Source organism: Leptonychotes weddellii, chromosome 4 (assembly GCF_054177405.1).
Source record: "Leptonychotes weddellii isolate Sample4059 chromosome 4, ASM5417740v2, whole genome shotgun sequence".
NCBI lineage: Eukaryota > Metazoa > Chordata > Mammalia > Carnivora > Phocidae > Leptonychotes > Leptonychotes weddellii.
In genome coordinates, this window is record NC_138372.1 from 101,491,163 (window position 1) to 101,514,399 (window position 23,237).

Genomic DNA, 23,237 nt, shown 5'->3' on the forward strand with positions numbered 1-23,237 from the left:
AAAAAAAAAAGAAAAGATGTGGAAGAAAATCAAAAAAAAATATTTTATTTATTTATTACAGAGAGAGAGAGAGCACGCACATGAGAAAGAGAGAGAGAAGGTGCAAGCAAGGGGAAGGGGAGAGGGAGAAGCAGACTCCCCATTGAGCAGGGAGCCCAATATGGGGCTCAATCCCAGGATCCTGAACCATGACCTGAACCAAAGGCAGATGCTTAACTGACTGAGCCACCTAGGCGCTCCCCCATATGTTATTTTCTAATTAGTTTTATTAAGGTATTATAATTGACACACAATAAATTTCCCTGCATTCCTTTGTAATCCTGCTCTCCTGTCCCTCTCTGCCCTGCACTTTCCATCCCTTTCCTCAAGCAAAAACTCATCTGATTTCTGTCACAATAGAGTGGTTGAATTTTCTAGAGTTTTAATAAATACAATCATATGGAATGTACTTGTTTTTTTGCCTGGCTTGTCACTTAGCATACTCATTTTTAAATTTATCCATGTTGTAGTGTGTGCATCTTTACTTTATTCCTTTTTATTGTTGAATAGTATTCCATTGTATGGTTATATTATAGTTTGTTCATCCATTAACATGTTGATGGGCATTTGCATTGTGTCCAGTTTTTGGCTATTTTATGTAAAGCTACCATGAACATTTATGTGCAAGGCTTTGTATGAACATACAGTTCCTTTTCTTTTTAATAAATACTCAGGAGTAGAATGGCTCAATTACATGATAGTAAGTATTGAAATAAAATAGTTTTGGCCTTCTGAATTTGTTTTTCTTTTTCAGAATTGCTTTAGCAATTATCCTAGATAATTTATATTTACATATGAATTTTAAAATCAGTTTATCAACTATACAATTTGTCAATTTATACATTCCCTCTCCACCAAACAACAACAGTAAGAAAGCTGATAAGATTTTGAGTGGGATTGCATTGATCTAAAGATCAATTTAGGGAGGACTGACATCTTAACAATACTGAGTCTTTTGACCTATGAACATGGAATATCTCTCCATTTTTTTAGGTCTTCTTTAATGTCTTTAAGCAATGTGTTGTAATTTTCAGTGTATAAGTCTTTCACATCATTTGTAAGAATAATCCCTAGGTACTGTTTGATACTGTGGTAAATGGTTAAGGAGTGCACGTGTTAGGATGAGCACTGGATATTATACACAGCTAAAGAATTGTTGAACACTACAACAAAAACTTATGATGTACTATATGTTGGCTAACTCAACATAATGAAAAATTAAAAAAAAATTAAAAGAAAACCCTGCCCTCCTGATGCTTGTATTAAAATTAAAATTAACAGAAATCTTTGTATATTACCCTCTACCCAAATAAAACACATCCCTACCCTAAAATATATATATATATATATAAATTCACAGAATACAATCACTTTACATTGCCTAACTCTCCCCATGTACCCTGCCTGCATTGTCCTCACTTACTTGCACTCTCCTTCCCATCACTTTCCATCTGATATATTCCTAGGTCCTTATCTAAGAATGACCACTTGTCCCAGCTTTCTCTGACACTTCTGGGCTGATTCTTTATATCTACTGTGTACATTGTATATTCACTGTTAGTATTAAAGCACGTATCACATTAAAAAATAAATAATTTTAAACTTCTGATCATATTAGTATATAAAAATGCAATAGGTCTTTTTAATGGTATCCTGTATTCTTACTAAACTCATTTTAGTTCTATTGGTGTTTTTGTAGATTCCATGGGATTTTCTTAATAGACAATTATGGTATCTTCATATAATGACAGTTTTACTTCTTTGTCCCCAATCTGAATTTTTTTTATTTTTCTTTCCTCATTATACTGGCTAGAACCTGCCATATAAGGTTGAATAGAAGTGTGGAGAGAAGACATCCTTGTCTTATTGTTGATTTTAGGAACAAAACATTCAGTCTTTCACCATGACAAGTTCTATGAGTTTGATGTTTCCACCTTTTCATTTCTGCCTTGAATACACTTCTTTTTCTGGGCTGAGGAAAAACAATTTTGAAAGTTTTAGTAACACTAAACTAGGACACTGTGATTATACTAGATATTAATATTCTTAGTACTCAAGATTCAAATATTTAATTGTATACTTTTTAAAATAAGAAGAGGTTGGAATTTAGCATTTTCTTATTAATAAGCAAAATTGCTTCAAGCAGTACAAATTGCTATTGGAAATCTCTTTTGGGTCAATGTGAACTTCAGGGTATATAAGGTATGTTTCTAAATAAAAATATATTTTATAAATCTGTTTATTCACTGCTTGGGTGTGTATGTGTGTTTATAGTAATTTCACAAGTGCTGGAAGAAATACCTTCCCTATATATTCTTAATTTATTCTCAATAGTCAGTATTTTATGACCACAAAGTACTACTGTGGTGATTTTTACAAATATTATTTTCTTACTAATATAAAAGTAATATGTCTTCACTATAAAAAATGTTTGGGAAATTCACAAAAGTGCAAAAAAAATAACTGCCAAATTTATATTTTACCAAAATATCTTTTAACATTTTAATGTATATGCTTTCATAATTACACATACCTACACATAATTATGTATATGAAAACACACATACACATATACTTTTTAATTTGGTATTGTGCTGTATAGAAAACTTTAGATATTAACTTCTACTTTTAGTTATGATGAATTAGCTGTATCATACAAACCCTCCTGTTATGAGCTACCATAAAAATTGAGAAAAAAACCTGACAGCCGTTTGAAGACATTGGGGAACAATCAAGAAAGCCAGGATTTAAGGGACCAGATTGAAGTAGAGAGAGGGAGAAGGGTAGGAAATGCAGAAAAGAGCATGAAGATCTAACACACATGTAATTGGAGTCCCAGTAGGAGGGAAGAGAGAGAGAAGGGGACAAAGCATTAACTTGAAGAGAGAATGCTAAGGATTTTCCAAAATTGAATACAAAAAAAGATCAAGTTACAGATTTAGAAGCCCCCCAAATCCAAACCTACATAAATGGAAAGAAAATCACTCCTAGCTCATCTTATTTGCCTGCCAAAAGACAAAATCAGAGACATAATTTAAGAACCGTTATAGAAAAAAGGAAAAATACCTTCAAAAGAGCTACAGTAAGACTGGAAACCACTTTTCCAATAAAAACAATGGAGGCAAAAAGAAAATGGAATGTCATTTAAACTACTGAAATAAAAATACTGAAAATCTAGAATTTCATATCCAATTTTTATTTCAACCGTTTGAATAAAGGAATGTAGAACTAATAAGTTAATGAAGTGTAGGCAACTGAATAATGAAACAATAAATCTTAATCCAGAAAAACATGAGAGGAAAAAAAGGGTGAAAACAAGATAAGAGAAACAGAGAACAAAGAATAACATAGTAGGTATACCCTAATATTATCTATGACTACATTAAATACATTATGAACTAAATACTCCAATTCAAAGACAAATATTGTCAGATTTGATCAAAAAAACCTTTATCATGTTTACATGGGACATGTTTTAAACATAAGGACAAAGAGAGGTTTGAAGTAAAAAGACTTAAGAAAAGATATTCCATGATAATACTAAAAGAAATAGCTTTAATAATACCAAAGAGACTACATACAAGTAGTAACCCAGTAAAAGAAGGATATTTTATAATGAGAAAAGAGTTCATTCCACAGAAAAATATAACAATCTTAAATTTGTGTGCACCTAATAAAACACCATCAAATTATGCAGTAAAAAATTAACAAAATTAAAAGCATAGAGAAATCTGTAATTATTGATTGGTATTTTTTAACAATATCTCTCAGTAACTCATAAAGCAATCAGATAAAGATACCAATAGAGAGAGAAGATTTAAGGAACATAATAGTAAATTTGACTAGTTGCCATAACCTAGAGTTTGGCACCCAACAAATGCAGAACACACATTATTATCAAGTATACATGAACTAATTAGAAAAAAAACTATATACTGTAGGGCAGTGTTTCAACAAATACCAATGAATTGAAATCATATTGACTTTGTATTCTGTTCACAGTGTAATTAAGCATTAAGCTAGAAATCAATAATTTAAAAAACTGGAAAATCTCCAAGTATTTGAAAACTAAGCAACTATATAACTATATACATATATATGTATGCATACACATACATACATACCCACAGATATACATCCATGTTTATCTGTATGTATTATACATACATTTTATATATTTTATGTATAAGCTTTCTTTTTTGTTTCACTTAACATTATATGATGCTTTCTCACATATTTTACCTCATGGACATAATAGCCTGACTTTCCTGTCATTTTCTTTATACAAAGACCGAAACTGCAAGGAAGCTTAATTATGCAGATCCCAGTAAAAAGAGAATGAGTGGGTAAAGAAAAGCATTTGTATTTCTGCCCCCAGAGGCTTCTTCTACTGGCTACTTCCAGTCTCCTTCTAAGTATCTTAGGACCACTGCTCTAAAAATGCTTCATAAATGACCAAAAAATGCACTTTATTTGGACTTTTGCCTGCTTTTGTGGGAAAGAAATTTTTTTGAGGGAAGTAGGATAGAATCCTGTGTTTTAATTTGCTGCTCTCCCAAAGGGAAGGTGGAGGAAGAAAATAGGAACTGAAGAGAACTAATATTGAGTTAATTTCATTCTGTCCTCAAAGGTGAGGTGCCTACGGTGAGTTCCCCTTTCTGTAGAGGAAGGACTCCGGCTCTGCGAGATAGGAAAATTGCAGCCCAGATCTGCCCCGTATCTGCCCTGTTCTGCCTCGCTTGGCCACTGCTACCACTGCAGAGTAGTTCTCTTACCGGAAGAAGCAGGAATTTGTGTCTAAGACTCAGGGCAGTGTGTTGAACAACCTGAACATTTTACAAAATATGCATTAAGTCGTAGTACACTAAAAGGCTTCAGAAGCAGTTTGTCTTTGTTAATAATCATTATATGTATATTTAGAAAGACTAAAGTATCTCAAATTGTCCACCATTATTTGTTATTAACGATTTTATAATCCTGCGAAGACCACAGTATTAGAAAATGGGTGATTTCCATTTTAAAATTACATTCACTTCTCCCTTCTGTATAGCTATGTAGAATAAATGTAACTTAAAATTTAAAATTACATTAGCCCATTTGGTCTATGGTGTTTTAAAAAAATAGAATGGGAGCCTCAACTACATTGCTCTATTAAAAGAGACACCACCAATACCCTTGCTTTGTTTCTCTTAAATTTAATTCTTAACAGGAGAGCTTTTTATTAATTCAAATGGAGTGACGTTCATATGGAAGGAAAAAAGGATTTATGAGTAATGCGGTTCTCTGTCCCACCGCTGGGGTGGGGATGGTGGGGGAGGCGATCGGGTCAGCGGAGAGCAGTTGCGGCTGCGCCATTCCTAAGGTTCTAGGCGTGCAGGCTGGACCCGCGGAAACGCAAGCTGCCGCCTGGGGCAGAAGCAGGAAGGGGGATTTTCGGCCGGCTGCCGCCGCAGCGGTCTCCGCAGCCGGCGGCCTCCTCTCCTGACCGCTCCAGAAAAGAAGCCCCTTCCCTGGGCCAGCTAGGTAAGAGAGAGACTGCTACTGAACTTGCTAATAGGGAGGGACCACCGAACCTAAGGAGACCCGTGTCGGCCAGGGGCGTCTTAAAGAAGAGGAGACGGGTTTGTAGTTTTCCTATAAAGGGTAAGGACTCTTTTCTCTGTAGCACTTTGTTCAATGTATTCATCTGGTTAGAATAAGACTTCAACAGGTAGCAAAGAACGATCACGTGGGGGCAGATTTGGGGCGCCGCGCCACCCCTCCCCGCCCCTTGGACCCTCACCTCTTGATATAGTTGCACGTCGATCATCGTAACCCGTGCTTTCAATTCCGTTTTGCAGCCCGGGAGTGCGCGGCGACGGTGGGCTAAAAAGACGGCCAGGAACTAGCCTCCCGCGGAGAAGTCACAGAAGGACTTGGAGCGCAGGTCCGCACAGACGCGGGCTGGGTGAACTGCGAGCCTCGCAGGGCGTTGGTGGAGGAAACCGGGTCGCCGGCCCCACGGCCCTCGCCGACATGCACAACGCGTCATTCTCGGAGCTAGGGCCCGCCAACACGTCGTGCTTGGGCCCCGCGCTGGGCTGCCCCAACGCGTCGAGCCCGCCGCCGCTGCCGCCGCCGCTGGCGGTGGCGGTGCCCGTCGTTTACGCGGTGATCTGCGCAGTGGGGCTGGCGGGCAACTCGGCCGTGCTGTACGTGCTGCTGCGGGCGCCCCGCATGAAGACCGTCACCAACCTGTTTATCCTCAACCTGGCCATCGCCGACGAGCTCTTCACGCTTGTGCTGCCCATCAACATCGCTGACTTCTTGCTGCAGCAATGGCCCTTCGGGGAGCTCATGTGCAAGCTCATCGTGGCCATCGACCAGTACAACACCTTCTCCAGCCTCTACTTCCTCACGGTCATGAGCGCCGACCGCTACCTGGTAGTGCTGGCCACGGCCGAGTCACGCCGGGTGGCTGGCCGCACGTATAGCGCCGCACGCGCGGTGAGCCTGGCCGTGTGGGGGCTCGTGACGCTGGTCGTGCTGCCCTTTGCTGTCTTCGCCCGGCTCGACGACGAGCAGGGCCGGCGCCAGTGCGTGCTTGTTTTTCCGCAGCCGGAGGCCTTTTGGTGGCGGGCGAGCCGCCTCTACACGCTTGTGCTCGGCTTCGCCATCCCGGTGTCCACCATCTGCGTCCTCTACAGCATCCTGCTGTGCCGGCTGCGCGCCATACGGCTGGACAGCAACGCCAAGGCTCTGGACCGCGCTAAGAAGCGGGTCACTCTCTTGGTGGTGGCGATCCTGGCCGTGTGCCTCCTCTGCTGGACGCCCTACCACCTGAGCACCGTGGTGGCGCTCACCACTGACCTCCCGCAGACGCCGCTTGTCATCGCGCTCTCCTACTTCATCACCAGCCTGAGCTACGCCAACAGCTGCCTCAACCCCTTTCTCTACGCCTTTCTGGACGACAGCTTCCGCAGGAGCCTCCGCCAGCTGCTGGCCTGCCGCGCTGCCGCCTGACATCCCCCCGCCCCCCTCCGCGCGCCCTGCGCCCCAGTCTCGGCCGCTCCAGCCCCGGCCGGTGCAGAGGGTGCGGGCGCCCGCGGCGCTCTGGAGGCTTCCCTGAGCTGCAGTCTCCTGTCCCCAACCCCGAAAACTTGCTAAAGATGCAGATTCTTGGGCTCCGGTTCAGACATAGGGAATCGGACGCGCTAGGGCTGCGCCCTCAATTTGAATTTACCAAGCCCTCCAGATGATGCAGGAACACATTAAGTATAAGGACTGTTGAGTCTGAGAACCCAGGCGGAACTCTCCCTAATGCCAAAGGGCACCGAGTTGACCCCCGAATTTGACAGGGGAGGGCAGGAAGCGGGGAGGAGGGCGGCAGTGGTGCTGGGAACCCCCTGCCGGTTGCCCCCTCTCTCCACCCGCCCAGGGCGTTTGCGACCCAGGCTCTAGGTGGAGCCCTCGGCGCTATCCCGGGACGCGGGGAGGCGGGGGTGGGGGTGGGAGTGGGGTCTAGAAGAGGCTCGAGGATACCCCCCAGGCGTCGGCTCCGCGCTCGCCCCGCACCTTGCTACTTCGGTTTCCGGCAGCGACTGCCCGCGCTTTTGCTCAAAACTGGCGAGCAGCCTGGTCAGGACCTTTAGTCCCTCTCCGCTCGCGCTAATCGCTGGGGAAAAGGGTCAAGGTTCCTGTGTTCGCCGCCCAGCGCTCTGAGGTGCAGGGGGTCTCGTGGAGCGCCCGAGAGTGTACGTGCATGCGTGTGTATCTAGCGGGATTGGGTGAAGGTGGTTGGAGCTTGGCTGTGACTACCTACAATGGTGATGAGAACAGTGATGATCCCCCCTTCCTGTTTTAGCTCCTTTTCTCTCTGCCTTTTCTTTTCCCTACTCCTACTCTTTCTTGAAAATGCTCCACCACTCTCAGACTTTGGGGGAACCCGGCTCGCCCTGCTGGGAAACGCCTGGAACCGGGAGTCTCCCAGGCGCGCGGTTGTGGCGCCCCCTTGCGGGGCCTGCTGCCCGGCCCCGAGCCTCCGAAAATGGAGCTCTGCACATGCTAAATGGCAACTTAAACCTCTGGGTTACCAGTCCTCGCCGCTTTCCACAATTGACCAGTACTGCTACGTGCCTTTGCCCCCGGTGACGTCTCATACCACTTGGACCAGTTCGTTGCAATTCTTCGTGCATTGTTTTTCGGACTGAGAATTTTATAAGTATATATATGTCCTAATCTCACAAGTTTCTGTGAGGACCACATGAAATTAAAAAGTCAAATGTGTATCCGTTCCTTCTATCCCTTTCTCCTCATATTCTTCATCCCTTTCGCCTGAAGGAGAGCCAGAAAGCTGAAATGACTGACATCTTCATATTTTCCTCTATTGGATTCCTTTCCACAGGGAGCTATACTTTAGTGCTAGTCATGTGAATCTGGTAAATAATCTAGTTCTGTAATCACAAGGGAGCCCGGCCAGCACCCTATCTTTATTTTTATCTTCACTTATGGGAGACAAAAATGGATTAAGAGAGGACTGAGGCTTAGGTTTACCCAACCATCTGCAGTTTACACCTCAGACATGAGAGCAGAGCCTTAACCAGACCACAGCTCTTGATTACAGTGCTTCAAAAGGTTAGTTTTTCTTTGGGATTAATTCCAAACAGGAATGAAAATTTATAGAAATACTTGTTTCTTATAGTGCAGTGTTAGGTGCTAAAAAGAGTGTGAGTGTTCCTGGCAGGTTTTGCTTGCTTTGTTTGATGTGCATGACTCAATTTCTCAATTATTTAGGTACAAAATATCTTTTAAAGTCTATAGAAGGAACTGAATGGAGCCCTGGGTGTTATACACAAACAATGAATCATGGAACACTACATCAAAAACTAATGATGTAATGTATGGTGATTAACATAACATAATAAAATAAAAAAATTAAAAATTAAAAAATTTTAAAAAAGTCCATAGAAGGGAAAAAGTCTCCTTTGGGTGGGAGAAAGCAAACTCCCTTTCTGATTTTAGTGAATGAGAATTGATTCCTGGGGCGCCTGGGTGGCTCAGATGGTTAAGCGTCTGCCTTCGGCTCAGGTCATGATCCCAGCGTCCTGGGATCGAGTCCCGCATCGGGCTCCCTGCTAGGCGGGGAGCCTGCTTCTCTCTCTCTGCCTCTGCCTCTCTTTCTCTCTCTGACTTTCATGAATAAATAAATAAAAAAAAATTAAAAAAAAAATTGATTCCTTAGCCCTCAGAGTTATTAGTAACAGTAATTCATAGCTATCAGTTTAAAAAAATGTAAATTTAGAAACCTTCTACCTCTAGTAATAATAGTAAATTGTCCAAAATACAGGTTTGTTTGTTTATGTCTCCATTGCATTTTGAATATTGTACCTTTGAGCAGTCCTTTGCTGGTGGGCTTCAGAGACCTCTTGGAATTCATTGCAGTATCTTTCAAATTTCTTGGAAACATTTTATTGATTTTCTTTATGACTCACAAAATTCTTTTATGAATCAGTACTTTTTTTAAAATTAAAGTTTTAAGCTTAGAGTAACTGCCACATTATCTAAGGTGATAGACAAAGAGTCAAGTGGATATTTGGCCACAAACACAGCCAGTTGCAATCATGTGGATTTGAAACCTCAACTGTTTTCATAAACTCGGTAGCTGTACTTTGATATTCTCTGGACACAGAGTGGGGGAGAGCTGAGTAATCCATCTGTCCACTGTGTCATCCCAGCCACAGATTCACCTGGAGGCTGTCTCGGAATCTTGGAGAGGACTGTTGGAAAAGATGGACTGACATCACTGTGTTGGCTACAGCAAGGCATGGGTAGGGGTCCTAGTACGGTATTTGGGGGATTAAATAGGACTCAGTTCAGCTTCACCCCGGCTTTCTAAGTCATTGGATAAACTATTGTGTAGTCATTTCTAGGTTGTTGCCTTCATAATAGCATGTAGAAATCCAAACTGTATGTCTCAGACTTCCTTTTTATGCTTAGGTACTAGGTAGAATAAAAAACAGCCATGTACAAATAGATTTTACTTAAATCATTCTATTGCAAATGATGTCTTAACTCTGTGTGGAATTCTTGCAGTTTTTGTGTAAACTGTATTGTTTGGTTATACCATTTCTGATGTTTAAAAATGTTTATTTGGTTTTAGTTATCTTTTACTAAGATATGTAACTACTTTACTAGTTATGTAATGTGTGTGCTTCAGCTTTCACTTGAGAAATGCAAACATGCTGCTAGTCCATACTGAGAGAAGCTCAGTTTAAAATAAAAGCTGAAACATTCTGGGGAAAAAACCTGAAGTGTTCTGTGTGATAAGTGAATATTCTATTGCTTGAGAACATGGGATCCATAATTTAGTCACCTTAGTGCCTTTGAGGAAAAGTTATCTCATGGGTAAGCAGTGAATAAATAGAAGTATTTGACAGGGCAAGATTAAGAATGAACTCCCCCCCCCCATTTATTTTAGTTGATTGTGAAAATGGTGTCTAACTGCTGATTAGCACAAAAACTCTACGACATATGCTGGGCAGAAAAAGCATGATAAGCTTTTATCATATAATCACAAACCTCGTTTGTTTAATATTTGAGCAACTTTATATAGAGAGTGAGATGGGAGAGAAATTGCTTATGTTATTAGCACACACGTTACTATTTCAGTTAACAGTAAGCACAGACATGGCTCACATGTGTGTAAGGTGAAGGGGGCTAACCAGAAAACCTCTCCCATTTAGGGAAAGCTTTCGTGGGTGACTCAGTTGGTTGAGCATCTGCCTTCAGCTCAGGTCATAATCCCAGAGTCCCGGGGTCGAACCCCACATGGGGCTCCTGTCTTGGCAGAAAGCCTGCTTCACCCTCTCCTTCTGCGCTGCTTCCCCAGCTTGTGCTCTCTCTCTCTGTCAAATAAATAAATAAATAAAATCTTAAAAAAAATAAGAGAGAGAAAGCTTCCCTTCCCTCAGTAACAGGCTTGAAGAACAAGAAACAATATCCCACCACAGATGGCACTCATCTATGCTTATCCAGAGTAAGGAAGGAATCAGAGAATGCTTCACATAGTGGTCTTTTACTAAGATAGCTTTGGGTCTGGCATTTTAGTCCCATTTTATATAGGGAAAAACTGAGATGCAAGGAATTGGGTCCATTTGGCCAGGCACACAAAGACTAATCAAGACCAATCAGAACCATCTGTTTCCTCTTTTAGGCATTGTCTCATCCTGTTCCAGCAGAGATGAAATTGGTTGCAATGTGTAATTCAGAATTATTAGACCATAGAAAACATTGATGTCTTTGAAATATTTAATGGATTAAACAAGATATACCTACTATTTCATCATGTGATACAAAAGGAGGATAAGGGATTAAGATTTACTAATAGTACTTCAGTCCTAAGTCAGAATCTTGAAGGTGCATGGTGTTGTTAAGTGTTATATAAGAATAATAATTTCTGGACCAGGGCTGGCTGCATTCTTCCCTCAACTGATTGTAATTTGCATGCTCTATACATATGGACTTGTGCTCTAGGATGCACCATTTATGAAAAATAGAATGTCAATAGTACTTCTGTTTACATAGAATAGAGTTTTGAAATGGATGACACTGTCCTTCAGTTTAGGGCAAGGTGCATTTATTTATTTATATCATATCTTATAAGGTTACACGAAAATATATCACATCAATTTAAAAAATGGGGAAAGGGAACAAAAGTTAAAATGACATCTCTGAGGAACTATTAAAATGGATGAACTGCATGCTTCCCACAATCCAGCACAGGATTTCTCTTTTGACAAATACCTACTGGCAACAAGAGTAGTTTGCATTCCCAGCAAATGCCTCAAATGCTATCTTTGACCAGATGTCCCATTGCACCATGGCCTGGGGAGTCAGCTTAGCATGTTTTTGTGCACAAAGCATCTTTTTTTCTCTAACAAAGACTGGGTGATCAGCAGAGGTGTTCAGGTGTTTTTGCTTTTTTTTAATCCAAGTATAATTAACATACAGTGTTATATTAGTTTCCGGTATACAATATAATGATTCAACAATTCTATACATTACTCAGTTCTCATCATGGTAGGTGTACTCTTTAATCTCCTTTACCGATATCTCCCATTCTCTCACCCACCTCCCCTCTGGCAACCAACAGTTTGTTCTCTATATTTAAGAGTCTGGTTTTATGTTTGCCTCTTTTTTCTTTTTTCCTTTGTTTCTTAAATTCTACATATGAGTGAAATCACATGGTATTTGTCTTTCTCTGACTGACTTATTTCACTTAGCATTATACCCTCATGTTGTTGCAATTGGCAAGGTTTCATTCTTTCTTATGGCTCAGTAATATCCCATCACATATATATCACTTCTTTATCCATTCATCTGTGGATAGACATGGGTTGTTTTCATATCTTGGCTATTGTAAATAATGCTGCAATAAACATAGGGGTACATATATCTTTATAGTAAAGCTTGAAATCAAGAAGGGTCATGCCTCCCAGTTTGTTTTTTCTCATGATTGCTTTGGCTATTTGGGGTCTTTGTGGTTCCATTTAAATTATAGGATTGTTTTTTCTACTATAAAAATGGCATTGGATCTTGATAGGGATTGCATTGAATCTACAGATGGCTTTTGGGTACTATTGACATTTTAACAATATTAATTTCCAATCCATGAATATGGGATACCTTTCCATTTATTTGTACCTTCTTTGATTTCTTTCATCAATGTCTTGTAGTTTTCAGAGTAGAGATCGTTCACTTCCTTGGTTAAGTTTATTCCTAAGTATTATATTGTTTCTGATGCTATTGTAAGTGGGATCATTTTCTTTCTTTCTCAGATAATTCAGTGTTAGTATATAGAAATGCTACTGATTTTTATCTGTTAACTTTGTATCCTGCCACTTTACTGCATTTGTTGATTATATCTAATAGTTTTTGATGAACTCTTTAGGATTTTCTACATATAAAATCATGCATATACAAATAGGACAATTTGACTTCTTTCTTTCGAATTCTGATTCCTTTTAATTCTTTTCTTGCCTGATTTCCCTGGCAAGGACTTCCAGCTCTATGCTGAAGAGTAGTGGTGAGGGTAAGCCCACTTGTCTTGTTTCTGATCTTACAGAAAAAGCTTTCAACCTTTCATCATTGAGTATGGTATTAGCTGTGGGCTTATCATATATGGCTTTCATTATTTTGAGGTGCATTTCTTCTGCACCTAATTTGTTAGAAGTTTTTATCGTGAACAGATTTTGGATTTTGTCAGATACTTCTTATGTGTCTATTGAGATGATCATTTTTTTCATTCTATTAATATGATGTATCACATTGATTGATTTGCATATGTTGAGTCATCCTTACATCCCAGGTATCAATCCCACTTGATCATTGTAAATAATCCTTTTAATGTGCTACTGAATTTGGCTTGTTAGTATTTTTGTTGAGAATTTTTGCAACTATATTCACCAGGAATGTTGGTCTGTATTTTTCTTTTCTGGTAGTATCCTTTTCTGGCTTTGGTGTCACAGTAATGCTGGCCTCATAAAATGAGTTTGGGAGTTCCATACTCTTCAACTTTTTTGGAAGAGTTTGAGGAGAGTTGGTGTTAATTCTTTAAATGTTTGGTAAAATTCACCAGTGAAGCAGTTTGGCTCTGGACTTTTCTTCATTGGAAGATATTAAATTACTTATTGAATCTCCTTACTAGTAATTATTTTGTTCAGACTTTCTATTTCTTCATCTCTCCTTTCTTTATAGTTTACATGTTTCTAAAAATTTTTTCATTTCTTCTAGATTTTCCCATTTGTTGGCATATAGTATAGTTGTTCATAGTAGCCTCTTATGATCCTTTCCATTTCTCTAGTTTTGTGTGTAATGTTCTCTTTTTCATTTATAATTTTTTTGGGGGGGGTCCTGTCTCTTTCTTGCAGTCTAGCTGAAGGTTTGTCAATTTTGTTTTTTTCAAAGAACTAGCTTTTAGTTTGGTTAATCTTTTCTATTGTTTTCCTGTTTTTTATTTCATTTATCACTGCTGTAATCTTTATTAGATTACTTTGCTAACTTTGGGCTCAGTATCTTCTTCTTTGTCTAATGTCTTAAGGTGTAAAGTTAGGTTGTTTATTTAGATATCTTTGTTGCTTCTTAATACAAGCATTTATTGCTATGAACTTCCCTCCTAGAACTGCTGTTGCTGCATCTCATAAGTTTTGGTATGTTGTGTTTCCATTTTTATTTGTCTCAAGATGCTTTTTGATTTCCTCTTTAATACCTTCTTTGATTCATATGTTGTTCAGAAGAGTGTTGTTTTATTTTAATGTATTTGTAATTTTTCCAGTTTTCCTCTTGTTATTAATTCTGGTTTCATACCATTGTAGTTAGAGAAGATACTTGGTATGAATTCAATATTCTTGAATTTGCTAAGACTTGTTTTCTGCCCTAACATATGGTCTATCCTAGAAAATGTTTCTCATGCACTTGAAAAGAATGTGCATTCTGTTGTTGTTGAATAGAATGTTTTATGTATGTTTGTTAGGTCCATTTGGTCTATATTGTTCAAGTGTGCTGTTTCTCATTGATTCTCTTTCTGGATGATCTATCTATTGTTAAGAGTGAGGTATTAAAATCCCCAACAATTATAGTATTGCTGTTTATTTTTCCTTTTAGCTCTGGTTAGTTTTGTTTTCTATATATAGGTGCTCTGATGTTGAGACCGTAAATATTTCCAATTGTTATATCTTCTTGATGGAATGACACCTTTATCATTAAATAATGACATACCTTGTCTCTTTTTGCCATTTTTAAAGTCTATTTTGTCTGATATAAGTATAGCTATCCTTTTGTAGTTGTTGTGTTGTTGTTACCATTCACTTCAAATATTTTTTTCTCTCAATCTTTATGTGTCTTTAAGGTTAAGTGAATCTCTTGTAGGCAACATTATCATTGGGTCTTGTGTTTTTATTCATTCAACCATTCTATGTCTTTTGATTGATAAATATAATCTGTTTACATTTTAAGTAATTATTGATAGGTAAAGACTTAACTATTACCACTTTGTTCCTTGTTTTCTGGTTGTTTTGTAGATCCATTGTTTCTTATTTCTTATCTTGCTGTCGTGTGTGTGTGTGTGTGTGTGTGTGTTTTGATGTCTTTTGAAATCAGTATGGTTTGATTTCTTTATCATGTTCTTTTGTGCAATACTACAGATTTTTCCTTGTGGTTACCATGAGACTTATACAAATATTTTCACATTATAGCACCTCATTTAAATTAATAACTTCAATGACATTCTTATCCACTTTACACCTTGCCTTCTCCCCCTCCACAATTAAGGTTATTGGTGTTTCAATTTACTTATATTTTATATTGTGTAATTAACAACAGATTTTTTTGTTGTCATTATTATTTTTACTACATTTGTTTTTTTTTAATTTTAAGCTAGAGTTGTAAGTGAATTATGTGTCATCATTACCATATTACAGAATCTAACTTTGACTTTATGTTTGCCATTATCAGAGTTTTACACTGCCTTCTTATGTTTTTCTGTTGCCAATTAACATTCTTTTATTTTCACTGAAAGGACTCTTTAGAATTTCTTGTAAGGCAGGTCTAGTGGCAATAAATTCCCCCAGCTTTTTTTGGTCAGGAAAGTCTTTATCTCTACTTCATTTCTGAAGAATGGCTTTGCTAAGTATAGAATTCTTGGTTGACAGTTTTTTTTTCTTTCAATATTTTATAGATCTCATCACATTCTATCCTGATATCTTTCTGTTGCAAAATTCACTGATAGTCTCATGCATGTCACTTTTCTCTTTTGCTGCTTTCAAAATTCTTTCTTTGTTTTTTGACAATTTAATTATAACATACTTTGGTGTTTGGTTAGCTCTATTCAGATTTAACCCATTTGGGATCCTTTGGGTCTTTTGGATCTGGATGTCTATTTCTCTCCTCAGGTTTGGGCAGTCTTCAACCATTATTGATTTAAATATACTTTCTGTCCCTTTTGCTTTCTCTTCTCCTTCTGGAATTTCCATAGTATGAATACTGTTTCCTTTCACTGTGTCCCATAAGTCCAGTGGGCTTTTTCCATTCTTTTTCATTCTTCTTTTTGCTCCTCTGACTGGCTAATTTCCAGTGTCCTATTTTCCAGGTCACTGATTCTTTCTTCTGCATAGTAGAGCCTGCTTTTGAAATTGTCTGTTGAATTCTTCAGTTCAGTTATTGTATTTTTTAGCTCTAAGATTTTCAGTTGTATTTTTTGATAGTTTCTATTTCTCTGTTGAACTTCTTGTTTTATTTTGTTTTTTTCATTCATTGTTTTCCTAATTTTATTTAAATGTCTCTCTGTGTGTTCCTGTAATTCACCAAATTTCCTTAAGGGGATTAGTCTGAATTCTTTGACAGTATATAAATCTCTATTTCTTTAGGGCCAGTTATTAGAACTTTATTAGTGTGTGTGTGTGTGTGTGTGTGTGTGTGTGTGTGTATGTGTGTGTGTGGTGTGACATTTACCTGATTTTTTGTTATTCTTGATTTCTTACATTGGTATCTGCATATTTGAGTAAGTGGTCTCCTCTTCCAGACTTTGCAGTTTTGTTTCAGTGGAGACAGTTTTTCACCAGGCAGCTCAGTTTGGGTTTCTGGATGTGTCTGCTGGCATCATCTTTGTGCAAGAGGGCCTGCTATTAGGGTCTATTTTTGGGCAAGGCAACTGTTCAAGCTCTGAGGTTGGAGGCGGGAGAGTGTGCCACTAGCTGAAAACAGCTGGATAGAATTGCTGATTTGGTTCCCTGCCCAAGTGAGGCTGTAGGTTGGGCTCCATGGTGAGATGGATTCTCTGGTCCGGCTCTACCCAGTTGGGACTCAGCAGTAGGTGGGGCTATGAATTAGCTTCCCTTCCCTGGCAGGGCAGTAGGATGGGACCCAGGGCCTGCACAGCTTGTTGTTTGGTGACCCACATCAGGCAAGAGTGTGCACTAAATACCCTGGTCAGGTAAAGCTACTGGGTTTGCCCTGCAGAAAGGGAAAGCTATGGACTGTGCTCTCTATTCTGATGCTATTGTAAACAGCTCTGTTGGATGGGCTATACAGTTTCCTGTGTGTTCTGGTAAGGTTCCCTGGTTGGGCAGGCTGAAACTGTATTCAGCAACAAGTGGGACTACAAATTAGTTTCCCTTCCTAGTGCAGCAAGAGAAGCAGCTCCAAAACCTAAGGCTCTTTGTGGCCTTTAGTCAAGCTGACCCATGCCACAAGTTCCCTGGCCAAACAGGGCCATTGGCTTTGCTCTGAGTATGATCAGCTCTGCCTGCTGACTTTTCAGATGGAATGTTGCTGGATTATACAGCAGCTTCCAGGTATTCTTGTCAGCCCTTCTTATCAGCTGGGGCCAGGACCATATTCTGCCGCAAGTGGAGCTATGACTCAACTCTCTTGCCTTGTCAGTGCTGGAATAACCTACTTCAGGCAACTCCCAAGTTTTCTTGAACAGGCTTTCTGGCTGGGAGGGGCTGGGAACCATCTCCACTGAGGTGGACTATGAATTAACTCTTTTACCTGGGCATAGCAGGGAAACCCTCCATGCTTGTTCCTAGTTTTGCTCTGAAGGAGATCAGCTCTACCTGCTCACCTCTTGGCTCTAACACCACTGTGTTACTCAGCTTTCATGTGTCCTTGCCAGCCTTTCCTGTCAGATGGGACTAGGAGCCACACTCCACAGCAGGTAGGGCTATGACTCAGCTCTTCTGCCTGGGCATGGGCAGACCTGGCCCCAGGACTGGTAAAATGCCTCCTTTGAGGACCCAAATCAGGCAGACATGCACCCCACTCAGTTCCCTGGTCAGACTGAACCACTGACTTGGTTTTGTAGATGAAGGAAGGTGCTGGTTGGGACTACTACTTGGGCTCTGCAAGTATGAACTTTGTCTGCTAAAATCTGAGTGTTGGTTGTAGGAAGTCCTTTCCTCACTCACAGACACAGTCAGATTCCCAATGATTGACCCTACAGATCCCCCTTAGATCCCAGGGGGCAAGACCAGAGTAGAGGCACCACAAAGCAACCCACAATGCTGATTTTTCCCTCTGGTTTCTCTTTTCCCTCTGGAGGAGACATAGACTCAGGGGAGACCTCTCTGTGTGGAGCTACACTGGCTATGGGGTGGGGGGCAATGCAGTCAGCTTGTAGCCATTTCTCTTACCTTCCAATGTGGTTTGTCTTGGTCTCTGTGGTGCAGGGGGTGCCTCAGACTCACCCCCATGTGTTAGGATTCTCTCAGTGGTGTCTTGTCCATGAATAGCTATTAGTTCTTCTTGTGAGGAGGTGCAAAGTCACAAATGACCTGTGTCACCATCTTGGTGACATCATACTCCCATGTAACAGACTTGATGAAATTTTAGTGAATCTTCTTATTGGCCTGAAGAATTCAGTAAGAAATCAGTAACTTGGGAAAAGCTCAGTGTATAAAAGTAGATATGTCATCTAAAATGTCATAAAATGTCTGGGAATTCTATGATAAATTCAAGTAATATAAAATATTAGGTATTTCTGACAATGAGCATCCTGCTATTTGAAGATACCTACATGCAGTCTTGTAAAATAACACCAACCCCCACGACCAAGTGGGATTTATTCCTGGGCTGCAAGGTTGCTTCAATGTTTGCAAATCAATCAGTGTGATACAATACATTAATAAAAGAAAAAACAAGAACCATATGATCCTCTCAATAGATGCAGAAAAAGAATTTGACAAAGTATAGCATCTTTTTTTAATTAAAACTCTTCACAGTGTAGGGATAGAGGGTACGTATCTCAATATCATAAAAGCCATCTATGAAAAACCCACAGTGAATATCATTCTCAATAGGGAAAAACTGAGAGCTTTTGCCCTAAGGGCAGGAACATGGCAGGGATGTCCACTGTCACCACTGCTATTCAACATAGTACTAGAAGTCCTACCCTCAGCAATAAGACAACAAAAAGAAATAAAATGCATCCAAATTGGCAAAGAAGAAGTCAAACTCTCACTCTTTGCAGATGATATGATACTTTATGTGGATTGCACCCCAAAACTGCTAGAACTCATACAGGAATTCAGTAAAGTAGCCGGATATAAAATTAATGCACAGAAATCAGTGGCATTTCTATACACCAGTGAGACAGAAGAAAGAGAAATTAAGGAGTCAATCCCATTTATAATTGCACCCAAAATCATAAGATACCTAGGAATAAATCTAACCAAAGAGGTAAAGAATCTGTACTCAGAAAACTATAGAATACTCATGAAAGAAATTGAGGAAACACAAAGAAATGGAAAAATGTTCCATGCTCATGGATTGGAAGAACAAATATTGTGAAAATGTCTATGCTACCTAGAGCGATCTACACATTCAATGCAATCCCCATCAAAATACCACCAAATTTTTTCAAAGAAATGGAACAAATAATCCTAAAATTTGTATGGAACCAGGAAAGACCCCGAATAGCCAGAAGAATATTGAAAAAGAAAAGCAAAGCCGGCGGCATCACAATTCCGGACTTCCAGCTCTATTACAAAGCTGTCATCATCAAGACAGCATGGTACTGGCACAAAAACAGACACATAGATCAATGGAACAGAACAGAGATCCCAGAAATGGACCCTCAACTCTATGGTCAACTTATCTTGGACAAAGCAGGAAAGAATGTCCAATGGAAAAAAGACAGTCTCTTCAACAAATGGTGTTGGGAAAATTGGATAGCCACATGCAGAAGAATGAAACTGGACCATTTCCTTATACCACACACAAGAATAGACACAAAATGGATGAACGACCTAAATGTGAGACAGGAATCCACCAAAATCCTTGAGGATAACACAGGCAGCAACCTCTTCGACCTTAGCCGCAGCAGCTTCTTCCTAGAAACATCGCCAAAGGCAAGGGAACCAAGGGCCAAAAATGAACTATTGGGACTTCATCAAGATAAAAAGCTTTTGCACAGCAAAGGAAAGAGTCAACCAAACCAAAAGACAACTGACAGAATGGGAGAAGATATTTGCAAATGACATATCAGATAAAGGGCTAGTATCCAAAATCTAGAAAGACTTATCAAACTCAACACCCAAAGAACAAAGAATCCAATCAAGAAATGGGCAGAAGACATGAACAGACATTTTTCCAAAGAAGACATCCAAATGGCCAACAGACACATGAAAAAGTGTTCAACATCACTTGGCATCAGGGAAATCCAAATAAAAACCTCAACGAGATACCACCTCACACCAGTCAAAATGGTTAAAATTAACAAGTCAGGAAATGACAAATGTTGGCGAGGTTGCGGAGAAAGGGGAACTCCCCTACACTGTTGGTGGGAATGCAAGCTGGTGTAGCCACTCTGGAAAACAGTATGGACGTTCCTCAAAAAATTGAAAATAGAACTATCCTATGACCCAGCAATTGCTCTACTGGGCATTTACCCCAAAGATACAAATGTAGTGATCTGAAGGGGCACGTGCACCCCAATGTTTATAGCAGCAATGTCCACAATAGCCAAACTATGGAAAGAGCCTAGATGTCCATCAACAGATGAATGGATAAAGAAGATGTGGTGTATATACACACACACACACAGACATACACACACAATGGAATATTATGCAGTCATCAAAAAAATGAAATCTTGACATTTGCAACAATGTGGATGGAACTAGAGGGTATTATGCTAAGCAAAATAAGTCAATCAAAGAAAGAAAATTATCATATGATCTCACTGATACGTGGAATTTGAGAAATAAGGCAGAGGATTGTAGGGGAAGGGACGGAAAAATAAAACAAGACGAAACCAGAGAGGGAGACAAACCATAAGAGACTCTTAATCTCAGGAAACAAACTGAGGGTTGCTAGAGTGGAGGGGGGTGGGAAGGATCGGGTGGCTGGGTATGTACTATGGTGAGCGCTGTGAATTGTGTAAGACTGATGAATCACAGATCTGTACCCCCAAAACAAATAATACATTGTGTGTTAGTAAAATAATAATAATAATAAAATAAATAAAAAAGACCCCACCAACCCACTTGAAGCAGAACTGCATCTCTATAATAATTCAGTGCTTCCCACATGCCAAGGCATGGCTGACCTAGACAGCTTTATTCAGACACTCCCAGGCTGCCTCTGAGACCTGCCAAATTAGGTTCTCTGCAAGTGTCAGCATCTTTAAAGCTCCCTGAGTGGATTTTATAATGAGACATGTGGAGCAGAGCTACTCAGGTGACATCTCTCTGGAGAACGAATGTTTGTCATGTATGCCATTGAGCTGTGTGACATTAATAGTAAAACTGAGGTGCTGGACAAGAGTTTATATTCTTACCTATCATTATGTAAATCTTTTTCAGAAGCTGTCACTTTTTCTTGCCTGATCATTAAGTTCTGTTTTATAATAATACAGTAGGATCATTTGAATAACTAATAATAGTGTCTAAAATATCAAAATATTGATTGTTTAGCCTTCCCAGGGCAGAGGCATCTCTTGATTGCAGGGATTAAAAAAAAATCATTTGAGAATTATTCCTTTGGCCTGATGGCATGCTTCAAAGGTCTATTTCCCCCCCCCGGTTTTAATATATTGAAATAGAAATAACCTTAAAAATAATATTCTCTTTGTATTGAATAATAGTTTATGCTCAGTAAGTGAAAAAGTAAACTGGTTCTATTAATTTTATTTGTTATTCTCAATAAGAGGAGCCACACTGATAAAATAAACCTACAAAAGCTTAGGTTTTCCTCTCTAGTTGTTTAGGTGCTTGTGCAAAGTGGACTTGCCTGCCACCTTCAGGATGATTTATGCAGAAAAAACCCACAATGTTAAAAAATTGTAGCTTATTTTTTAAAATGAGAATGTACTCATCAGAAAACTTCAGAAAAAATATTGTGGTTTTTTTTTCACTTGCTGGGTTCCCATCCTTCTGACAGATTTTTTTAATTATTATTATTCTTTAACCTTTTAAAAAAATTTTATTATATTATGTTAATCACCATACATCATTAGTTTTTGATGTAGTGTTCCATGATTCATTGTTTGCGTATAACACCAGTGCTCCATGCAGTACGTGCCCTCTTTAATACCCATCACCAGGCTAACCCATCCCCCCACCCCCCTCCCCTCCAGAATCCTCAGTTTGTTTCTCAGAGTCCACAGTCTCTCATGGTTCGTCTCCCTCGATTTCCCCCTCTTCATTTTTCCCTTCCTACTATCTGCTTCTTCTTTTTTTTTTTTAACATATAATGTATTATTTGTTTCAAAGGTACAGGTCTGTGATTCATCAGTCTTACACAATTCACAGCACTCACCATAGCATAATATTTCATAGGCAGTGAAAATGTAAGAGCTTCTACTGTTTCTTTATTGTTCCTTTACTATTCTTATTTTTAAAAAGATTTATTTATTTATTTGAGAGAGAGGGAAATAGAGAGCGTGAGTGGGGAGAGGCGCAGAAGGAGAGGAAGTCTCCTCAAGCAGACTCCCTGCTCTGAGGCGGGGCTGGATCCAGCCCTCTGAGATCATGACCTGAGCGAAAATCAAGAGTCAGCCGCTTTACCTACTGAACCACCCAGGTGCCCCTACTATTCTTATTTTAAATATTTTTTTTCTTATTATTACAATGGGCATCAACTTCATGTATGTTTTATATTTTTAAAAAAATTGTTTCCTTACAGTATGTCTAGAAGTAGAATTACTCTTTTACTTTTTCATATCTAAGCTCTACACTCCTACCTCCTCCTCTTCTCCTTCCTGCCACATGACGGGGGTGTCTCCTCCATCAAACACCACCTGCATTGCGTGCACTCTTTTTTTTTTTTTTTTAAGATTTTATTTATTTATTTGAGAGAGAGAGAATGAGAGACAGAGAGCATGAGAGGGAGGAGGGTCAGAGGGAGAAGCAGACTCCCTGCCGAGCAGGGAGCCCGATGCGGGACTCGATCCTGGGAGTCCAGGATCATGACCTGAGCCGAAGGCAGTCGCTTAACCAACTGAGCCACCCAGGCGCCCGCATTGTGTGCACTCTTGAATCCTTTCTTTCTCACCTTCTCAAGTTGTTACTTTTGGCTATCTCCAGCCTCTTCTAAATTACCTACATCCACCTTCTACTACACAACGCTTATTGGTGTTTAAAGGTTCTAGTATCGTCAACACTTAAAAAAATGTTTTCCTTAAATTTTTCTTTGCGGATGAATGCCATCTAATAGATGTAGAA

The 23,237-nt window shown here is 39.6% G+C and overlaps 1 protein-coding gene and 1 long non-coding RNA gene across 3 annotated transcripts in view; one reads left to right on the forward strand and one right to left on the reverse strand.

The window, feature by feature from the left end:
- The window catches only part of LOC145720900 (uncharacterized), a 447,488-nt gene that overhangs the window by 81,480 nt on the left and 342,771 nt on the right, over window positions 1-23,237 (reverse strand). The window lies entirely within an intron of this gene.
- On the forward strand, window positions 5,364-10,316 carry NPBWR1 (neuropeptides B and W receptor 1). 2 transcript variants are annotated; one of them, XM_031023375.2, is made up of 2 exons: window positions 5,364-5,682; window positions 5,880-10,316. In XM_031023375.2, the coding sequence occupies exon 2, from the start codon at window positions 6,055-6,057 to the stop codon at window positions 7,039-7,041; it is 987 nt and encodes a 328-aa protein (XP_030879235.1). In that variant the 5' UTR covers window positions 5,364-5,682; window positions 5,880-6,054; the 3' UTR covers window positions 7,042-10,316. The 2 variants fall into 2 exon arrangements, with proteins under 2 accessions (XP_030879235.1, XP_006752220.1); XM_006752157.3 differs by having other exon boundaries at window positions 5,364-5,562.